The 9185-nt window shown below is 54.6% G+C and overlaps 1 protein-coding gene across 1 annotated transcript in view; it reads right to left on the bottom strand.

The window, feature by feature from the left end:
- Positions 1–1225: 1225 nt before the first annotated feature.
- The window catches only part of NR1I2 (nuclear receptor subfamily 1, group I, member 2), an 8515-nt gene continuing 555 nt past the window's right edge, over positions 1226–9185 (bottom strand). The window contains exons 2-8 of the mRNA XM_004675188.2: positions 7758–7891; positions 6327–6514; positions 5282–5556; positions 3354–3496; positions 3079–3195; positions 2678–2783; positions 1226–1370 (exon numbers count right to left, since the gene is read on the bottom strand). Coding sequence (XP_004675245.1) covers positions 1226–1370; positions 2678–2783; positions 3079–3195; positions 3354–3496; positions 5282–5556; positions 6327–6514; positions 7758–7891 — 1108 coding nt within the window. The remainder of the gene's footprint in view (positions 1371–2677; positions 2784–3078; positions 3196–3353; positions 3497–5281; positions 5557–6326; positions 6515–7757; positions 7892–9185) is intronic.

The raw sequence follows: 9185 nt of genomic DNA on the forward strand, positions 1-9185 counted from the left end.
AAAAAAAAAAAAAAAAACTTCACTAGCCAGAAGTTAATTAAATCACCAGGCCTTGATTTAACATTAAATTCCTGAACATATTTGTTAAGCCTAATTCTTAGGTATGGAATGCCCTGTGTAAAATTAAATTTTGTGAAAAATGCAAAAAAAAATCTTCACTCAAAACAACTATGTGCAACGCAGACACTTCCATACTCTTCAATTTTGAAAATAGATGTATAAACTGAACATGCAGTACATTCAAATGGTTTTGCTCTCACTTGTCTTTTAACTGTCAGCACAGCCCACCACATAAAGCAACCCCAGTGTGAGCCCCAAGAACAAACACAAGCCCCAGCTCAGATGGGGAGACCTGCACCAAGTCACACAACTGTGCACGCAGCCAGTTAGTGCCCTTCCTCCCACAGACACTCTGGGATCTGCCACTTGGGTCCCCTCCAGTGCACCAAACCCCATCATAGAACAGCACCCACACATGGAAATTCCTGTGCCACCCATCAATTTGGACCAACTTTTGTGTTTCTGCTTTGTTTTCTTTATTGTGCAACAATGATTTCCAGGTTCTAAATCCACTTCTGAGTCAGGCCTGTATACCCCACAGCTGGTTGCCTATTGTTAGTCTTCAGCATTAATTTGAGTGACTACAGAGACACAGAATGAGATGCCGGGAGTGGAGATCACATGTGCAAAGAGATCATGATGAACTTCTGATGTTTAGTGCAGGCCTTCAATACTCCCATAGAACCAATGCACAGGCTGGTGGACACAGGCCTGAAACTTGTGAATCAGTGCTGGACAGGATGCTGGGGCCTGGGCGTGAGTGGGAAGTCGTACCCTAGAGTACTAGTGGACGCGTGTGTGAATGTAGACCTTTGGGTGGTGCAGCCTTTCCCCTCTCCTCCAGGAACTCCATCCCAGAACACAGGGCCTCTTCTAAGGGGTGGATTGCCTTGCCTCTCAATGGCCTGACCAATAGGCCATTACACTTTCCATGAACAGCCTAATGGCCTCTGTCTCCACAAATTGTGCTGGGGGGGGGGTGGAGTGGGTGAGGGTGAGGAACACCCACCAGCCACCATCACAGCTGCCCTATGAGTTCGCTGGGGGAGGCAAGACCCACAGATCACTGTGGACTCTCAGCGGTGTCCATTTATCTAACCCCAGGATTGGCAGCTCCAAGGTTTGGCTCTGGCTGCCTGGGGAGTCTTGCCCCAGGGACAGCTGCTTAGCCATCCGCCATGCTGAACAATTCCCGCATGAGGGGGGTGGCAAATGGGTGAATGTCCTGGATGCGCAGCAGTCGCTGGGTGTGTTGGGCATTGATGCTGCGGAGCTCGGTGAGCATGGCCATGATCTTCAGGAACAGGAACCTGCAGACCAAGCAGAGGGAAGCTGGGGGTGTGGCTTTGCCCTAGCACCGCCCCACCCACCCTGGCCACCTTGATGTTGCACAAGTTTGGGTGTTTTCAACTCAGGACATCTCCAATCTGCAAAGAAACAAAACTTGGTAGAGTTCCTTCATCTTCTCTTTCAGCGTGTGGACTAGAAGAGCAGAACAGCCTATGGAGGCTCAGGGGTGAGGGACTGGAGATCGGGGGGCTTCTGCCACCTCCTCCTTGGGAATCCCAGGCTTTGCAAATGCCCAGTGCATTGGCCATTTGGGGGAATATCACCCCCTTGGCTAATGGCTGTGCTTCAGGAACGAGTGAAGTGGCGTAGAGGCAGGGGCTGCTGTCAGCAATCCCTTCCTGGACCTAGTTAGGATCCAGTGTCTGAGACGTTCTTTTGCCTCATTTTTCCCATGATGCCGAAGGACTGAGCAAATCAAAACATGGCCACCCCCAACCCCCAGCATCCCCGGATGCTGAGCCCAAAAGCCAGCTGTAGAAAGCCAACTAAGGACTGGAGGCTTCAAATGATAGTCTTGGCTTTCACCCGCCACGCCTGGGGCCTCAGGGACTGCCGAGACTCACGGCTGGAAGCCCCTGTCCGCCAAGCCCGGAACAGCCTTCCTTTGGGTAGTGATCAGAACCAACGTTGAGCTTCCTGCCTTTGTTTGTGCTTTTCCTGGAAGGTGATTCCATGGTGTTCAAGCATGTGGGCCATGGACTTGTTGGGCCTGGGCCCACCTCCTTTCCATCTGTCTGGCTGTGAGCCCTCAGGCTGCCACTCCACCTCAACTCCCTTGCTGGTGGGTGGCGACACCCACTTCATAGGATTGTAGTCAGTATGATGAGGGTGAACTGCTTGCCACCACGACTGGCTCCTCTCAACGAATGGTAGCTGTTACAGATTGACTTGTTCTAATCATTACTGTCCTAATGTAATCTTTATTATCAGTGTGGTAATTGCTGGTTATTGCTAGAATACCTTGTAGGAGCCTCAGGTGAAAACCTATTTCCACCCTTAATGGAGCTGGGCATATGTGAGCTGCTCTCACATCAGGGAGCAAGTGTCCCCTGGCCTCCTCAGGTTTCTCCATTGTTGGGCAGGAGTTCAGGTAGCCTGGGCAGGAGTCCTTCAGTGGGGGGGTCACAGAACAAGGCCCCAAACAAAGCCCTGGTCATCAGAGGCTGCCAGGAATCGCTCTGGGCTGCTCTCCCAAGAGACCCAAGACAGGTGGGAGCAGGACGGGTAGGGCTGCCCGGAACATCACACCCCCCAACATGTTGCTCACCTGTGGGCGGGCTGAGGCCGGTTGCACTCGATGTAGGCCTTCAGGGTGATAGCAAATTGCTCCTGCAGCTGGTCCACCATCTGGTGCTGCACTACTCCCGGGCGGTCTGGTGGGGAGAGGAAGGCTGTGTGGTGCCAGCAAAGCCAGAGCAGGCAAAGACAAGCTCAGCCAACCCAGAGAGGACAAATGTCCAGCTGGAGACACCAGGGCAGGGATGTAAGGGAAGCGTAAGGAGGGCTGTGTGTCACCCTGCCAACCTGAGGCGAAACCTGGGAGTCCCCAGCCTGACATGCATTGAATGGAGAGCAAGACTATGGGCCAGGACTGTCCCTGGTGAGGGGCTACACCTCAGCGGCATGGGGAGGGCCGTGGAGGCCAAGCAGAACAGGTGGGGCCATCACCTGGGGAGAAAAGGGAGATGGCCTGCATCAGCACGTATTCCTCCTGACGCAGCTGCAGCTTCTTCAGCATGTAGTGAAATTTCAGCACCGGCTCTAGGAGAAGCTGCTGGAAGCCGCCTGTGGGTGGGTATAGGCTGGAGGAGCAACTTCCAGAAAGCTGAGCCAAGTCCTAAATTTCCCTCCCGAGAGACCCACACTCCGAGGACCCGCATCCTGGCAGGCCACCCCCTCCCTCCACGGCGTGTCCCCCTCCTGCTGCCAGGACAAGCAGGCACCTGCAGGGTCTTCCAAGCAGTAGGACAGCCGACCGCACTCCCAGGTCCCAGTCTCTGCATTGAACACCGTGTTGAACCTGAGTTGGCACAGCTCAAAGGTGGCCCCCTTCAGCAGCGAAATCTGGTCCTCCATGGGCAAGTCCCTGGCAGCAAGGAGGGGGAGAAGATGCCAGCTGCCTGGGAGCGCCCAGGCGGACACTAGCACCCAACCTCATAATCCAGAAATCGGGAGTGGGAAAAGAAGAGTGCCTTCTCCGAGGGGCGACTGCAGTTTTTCCTCGTTGCCTCCAGTCTCCCCCTCTAGAACTTGGCTGAGTCGGTGACGTCCCTGCCACATTCCTCTGCATACCTACATCTTGGCTCCTGGCCTGGTGCGTCATGCCTGCCTCAGTTTCCCCACTTGGAATGATTGCCCTCTTAGCTTCCCTTAGGTAAATCTTGCTGGTCCTTTAGACCAAGCTGACGTTTCCCTCTTCTGTCTTCCTAGCACAGTCCTGCCAGTGCCGCCCTTTGGCAGTGCTCACGCCGCAGGAATCTGCTTCCCGTCGTCCAGTTTGCCTTTATATTGACAGATCTACTGTCCGTCTCCAGGAGGCCTGCCTGCCTAGGTTCCCTCTCCCAGGGGTCTTGCCACAGGGGCCGCCTCCTCCGATACTGATGGTGAGATTGATGTCCTTCCCATCCTGCACGGACTGTTCCCGCCTCACCTGAGAGGGGCCCCCAACTCCCCTCTGAAGGAGTCTTTGGACTGGTAGTCCAGGAGAGAGTGAGAGGTCGTGAATGGCTCTGCAGATGGCCTCTTGTGTGACCCTGGTCTCCTTGGGAATTAAGCCCCTCCTTTCCTCACACTCCACTCTTGTTTTTGAGCCAACACTGAGCTAAAGATGCTTCTTTTGTCTGTGGCCCCCGGTTCCCAGGCAAGGTTCCCCTGGGTCCCTGGCAGGCAGTGGCTCTGAAGCCTGCACCCTGTGCTTCCAAACCTGGTCATTACCATTGGCTTGACCTGTGCACGTGCCTTCCCTCGCACACCTCAGAGCTGTAGCTGGAGAATGAGGGAGATAATAAAGCCTCCTTCTGGGGTATTTGTGGGCAAAACTAGAGGTCACAAGAGGCAACAAGTGACCTCCTACCCTCTTGTTAAGTTGTGGGTCAGCACAGGTCAGTGAGGATCTGCCTATGAGCCTTTCTTCCTGTTCCCTTGACCCAGTTTACCACAATCCACCCCACCCCCCATTCCAGCCTACTGGCACCCTCACCCTACTGAATGAGTCCTGTATGTTACCCACAGCCGCTGGGAAACTGGAATAGAAAATGTCCCTCTGTCTCTGATGAACTCACAGCTTTGGTTGTGTGTGACTCAGCTCCAGGCAGCCAATCCCAGAGGAGCTGCACCCCCAGAGGACCACACAGGGGCCACCAGGCAGGAGCCTGGGGATTCCTTTCTCCCAGATCTCTGCTGCCCTGATTTTTGCCTCCACACCATGCGCTGGTGGTCTGACCGGCCACCAGAGACCCAGCATCTGCTCCTGTCTCCTTCTCCCTCGCAACTCCCACTTCCTTCTGACTCCTACTTTGCTTGGCAATGCCAGTTTGTGCTCCTGCCCCTTGTGAGGGCAGGGTAGCTGCTTGCTGATCGTCCGTATATGTGCTGCTCTCTCTGCACATGTTTTCGTGTTTCACATACAGCCCTGCACTGCAGGGCTACTGACTCCCTACTCAGATGGTGCTAGGGACCCTGGGGGGCTCACAATTCCTGACGAGCCACACATAGGCTCCATTGCTGGCACTGCCAGGCACCCTGGGGGCAGAGAGGAAGGAGGCTCTGTTGGTACAACATCCCAAATTCGCAGGGATCCACCTCACACTTCGAGCCTGCTGGCCATGTCCTACTCCTTTCTCACCCAACCACCCCACCCCCGAGTACCTACCTGAAGTGGGAGATGACTTTGGCAAAGTTGATGATGCCTTTGAACATGTAGGTTGACAAGTCGGCTATATGAGGCAGCAGGGAAAAGATCTCTTTCCCGTTGCAGTCTATTGGGGGTTTGTAGTTCCAGACGCTGCCATCCTCCCCGTGCAGCTGCAGAGAGACCTTCACAGAGCACAAGTCCTCCTTGATCTGGTGCCACTTGGCAGCTTCCTCTCTTGATGGAGTGCACAGAGACTCTGGATTCTCACAGCCACCGCCAAGCATAGCTGGCAGCTGGGACAAGAGCCAGAATGAGGAGAGAAGAGGAGGCACAGCATGTATTCTCCACAGATGTTCCCACAGGGGCCCCATCAACAAGAGCAGCCATAGTGGCAACCTGAGGATCATGCATGCAAGCGCGTGCGCGCGCACACACACACACACACACACACGGCATTTATTTCTTCTTTCCAGTCTCCTGTGAGTGGCTTCCTTTCCTATATCTGTGTATTAACACTGTCCCCCCCCCACCCCGCCCACCCCAGCTTGGTCAGAGATGAGTTTACTTCCCCAAGCATCCCTGACCTTGGACTGTTAAGATGAAACCACTGCTCTAAACACTTCTCTGAGCTGGGGGTCAGGTCATAGAGGGAGAGGGGGTCACTGGGCTCAGACATGGCTGATGTTGCTGAGACTGCTCACCAGTTCCCCAATGTCACACACCCCCAACAGGCCCTGACCCTGTCCTCACCAAGCCCTGAAAGCCAGCACCCCCTGGCTCCACAACTTTCAATTGTACTGTTCATCTCCCAGACCCAACTTCTATCTGTGGGAGGAATCAGCCACCGTCAGACCTGAGCTGCATTAGAATCACTTGGGGGTGTGCAGAGCCCAGACTGCAGGGCCCAGGATGATTCAGGAAGTCTGGGGTGACCTGAGAATTGGCAGTGTAACATATTCTCAGATGACACAGCTGCTGCTGGCCCAGGTTCTTCTAGAAGCCCAGGGAATGAGAGTGGGGGTCTGAGGAGCTAGAGCAGGAGCCCAGCAGCTGCGTCTCATACCCGGAAGTCCTTGAAATGGGAGAAGGTGGTGTCAAAGGTTTTCGTCTGCGCATCCATCAGCTCCCTGATCATCATCTGCTGCTCCTGGGTCAGACCCTTTGCTCCTAGCAGCTGGGAGTCACCCCGCTCTCTCTTCTTCCTCCTGATCAAGGCTCGCCTCTGTTCCACCGCCGCATCGGACATGATCACTGTGGGGACAGCAGGGTGGCTCAGGAGCCCGCGAGGAATGGTGCTGCCAAACCCTCTCAGGCCACAGTAGGGAAAAGGCTGGTGGCAGGAGATGCCAGCCCTTTCCAGGCCTCAGGAGGAAACCTGGGTGAGGACAGCGGGATGGGTGGCACCCCGGTGAGTTTGCAGAGCAGCGGAAGAGAGAAGCTTCAGAATCCAAACAGCCTGGTTTCGGTGACAGCTTTGCTGCTGACTGCGGGGCCTTGGGTGATGGCTCACCTCTCTTGCCCTCTGTCTCCTTCCTTGTGATCTGGAGGCATTCACAGTGCTCCGCACAGACTGCGGTTACTATGAGACATTGCATGAAAGTGCCCTGGTAGAGCTCCCGGCCTCAATACCTGTTCAGTAAATGGCTCCTGATGTTATTCTTTCCTGGTGGATTAGCTACCCACCAAGATTCCCCAGGGTCCTCAAGATTTAGCAAGAATTATCGACTCTAGTCACTTTCTATGTAGCTTGGAGTCCAAAGGCCTTTCAGCATGTTTCTAGAGCAAATTTGCAGGGGTCTTTGGAGAGGACAGCTGGGCAACAGCTTCCTTCAAGGATTTGTCCTCCACAGCAGGGTATCTATGATTGCTAAGCATAAAATGGAAGCTTCCGTCTTGCTCCATAAATTTCAATCTCAATAGGACCTGGGAGCATAACTGAGCACAGCTCAAAAGGTAGAACAGAATGTTCTCTGTCACCTGTCTGCAGGCAGTTCCTCTCTAGGATAACAGATCCGAGGCAGCTGGTGGGAGGCGGCAGCTGAGATGTTGGGGGTCATATCACATCATGTTGTCTCCAGCCTCCCTCCCTCCAATTCAGTCCCCCAATTTGGCTAAACCACTATGAGGACACCTAGGGAGGGGATAAACAGCATCATGCCAGGGCAACTGAGGGGTGGCAAGGCATGACCTTGGCCAGAGGTACCCACCACCTTTCCCAAACCAAATAATAAGGCTGCCCCCACCTCTCCTGGGCCTCTGGACTCTCCAGGACCAGCTGGAGCTGCAAGCTCACCTGGGCTGCAAGCTCTTTCACCACACACCTGCCTATTGCACACAGGCCACAAACTGACAGGGGTGCCCGTGCACGCCCATGGCGCGGGTCTGCACACGCACTCACACACGCCCTACAGTGTCCCTCATCCCCGGGGATGCCTGTGCCAGGTTCTCAATACCCGTGACCCAGCCCAAGCTGCCCAGGCTTCCCGCCACTCACTTTCCTTCTTCATGCCGCTCTCCAGGCACTTTTGCAAACGGCAGGCCTGGCATTGCCTCCGGGTCTTCTGAGTGATCTCACAGGTGCCCTTCTGGAAAGGGCACCTCAGCCAGACATTGCGTTTTATGGCCCTCCTGTGAGAGAACAAAGAGCAAATAGTCTAATGGGATGTATGTAGGGCCTGGTTCCCTGGTCAGGGCCTCCACGCCTTCCTCCCTCCCTCCCTGCCCCTCCTGGTACAGGGGACACTGATCACATCCTCATGGGGCGTGCCTTTGCCCCTGAGTCAGGTGGAGCCCTAGGAAAGGTGCAGGTGTTTAAGCTTCTGTCCTTGGGTCTCCCTAGAGGCCCAAGAGTTGACTAGAAGAGAGGGAGCCAGGGAGAAACCTGGATCTGGGAGGCTGTGGCCTCAGTCCATGTTGGGCCCGGGCATGGCCTTCACAGCACTTTTCCTTTGCCTCCCCTGCTGGTCGGGGTAAGAGACCCTCCTCCTACTCAACGTGTACCCAGAAGAGGCCAAGGGGGAGGAGCTCAGGTTTACTAATGTGCTGTGGACCAGATGCCAGGCCAGGCTTTTGACAGAATTTTGTAGATTTAGCTCTCACAGCTCTATGAAATTCATCCTTGTCATCTGAACCTGCAGATGAAGAAGCTGAATCTGAGACCCGCCTCTCCTCCGGGTAACGGAAAGCTGAAATGTGAACCCAGGTCTGCCTGACACCTGAATCCAAGCTCTTACCATTTTGATAGTCTCCCTTGGAGAGTCCCAGGACAGGGCCTGAGTGGAGGGGGTATAGAAGGGGCATGCAACCCAAGGCAGTCTACACTGATGCTGTAGAATCCAGAAGGGGTGCTGATGTCCACCCTCTCCCCTGCAGTCCTAGACGTGTTGGCATGTAGCCGTCAGCCTAGCTCTTTACCAGTGACTCGTCCAAGGATGGGCGGTGGCTCCAGGCGCTAGCCAGTGTGAGGGGATGGGTCTCCTGGGAAGGGTCTTAGAGAGGGGAAAAGGGCCTTTTTGTTTCTTCGCACAACATTATAGTGAGGTGCTGTGCTGTCTCTCTACCTCCCCCATAACTGGGAGCAGCCTGATAGAGCTTTGGAGTGGAGAGGCAGAAGAGAAAAAGAGGGCCCGCCCTGGTGGCACAATGGGTTAGGACGCAGCACTGTAAGCTGGCTGGAGCTGCTCCAATGTGTGTTTGATCCCCGCCTCAGAGGTGACCCACATGGCGTGGCAGACCTCTCCTGTCTTGCCCACTGCTCCCCTCAGCAGTGTATTTCAGTCAGTCTGTGTTCTGCTTCCCACTCTGTCTCTGGTGAATCCTCTCACCACCCCTACACCTCTGGCCTATACCCCAGTTCTGTATGCATAAATAAGTAAATAAATCTTTAAAAGAGAAAAAAGAAAGAACCAAGCTGATGCACTTA

Source organism: Condylura cristata, unplaced genomic scaffold, assembly GCF_000260355.1.
Source record: "Condylura cristata isolate star-nosed mole 26May11 unplaced genomic scaffold, ConCri1.0 scaffold00003, whole genome shotgun sequence".
Taxonomy (NCBI): domain Eukaryota; kingdom Metazoa; phylum Chordata; class Mammalia; order Eulipotyphla; family Talpidae; genus Condylura; species Condylura cristata.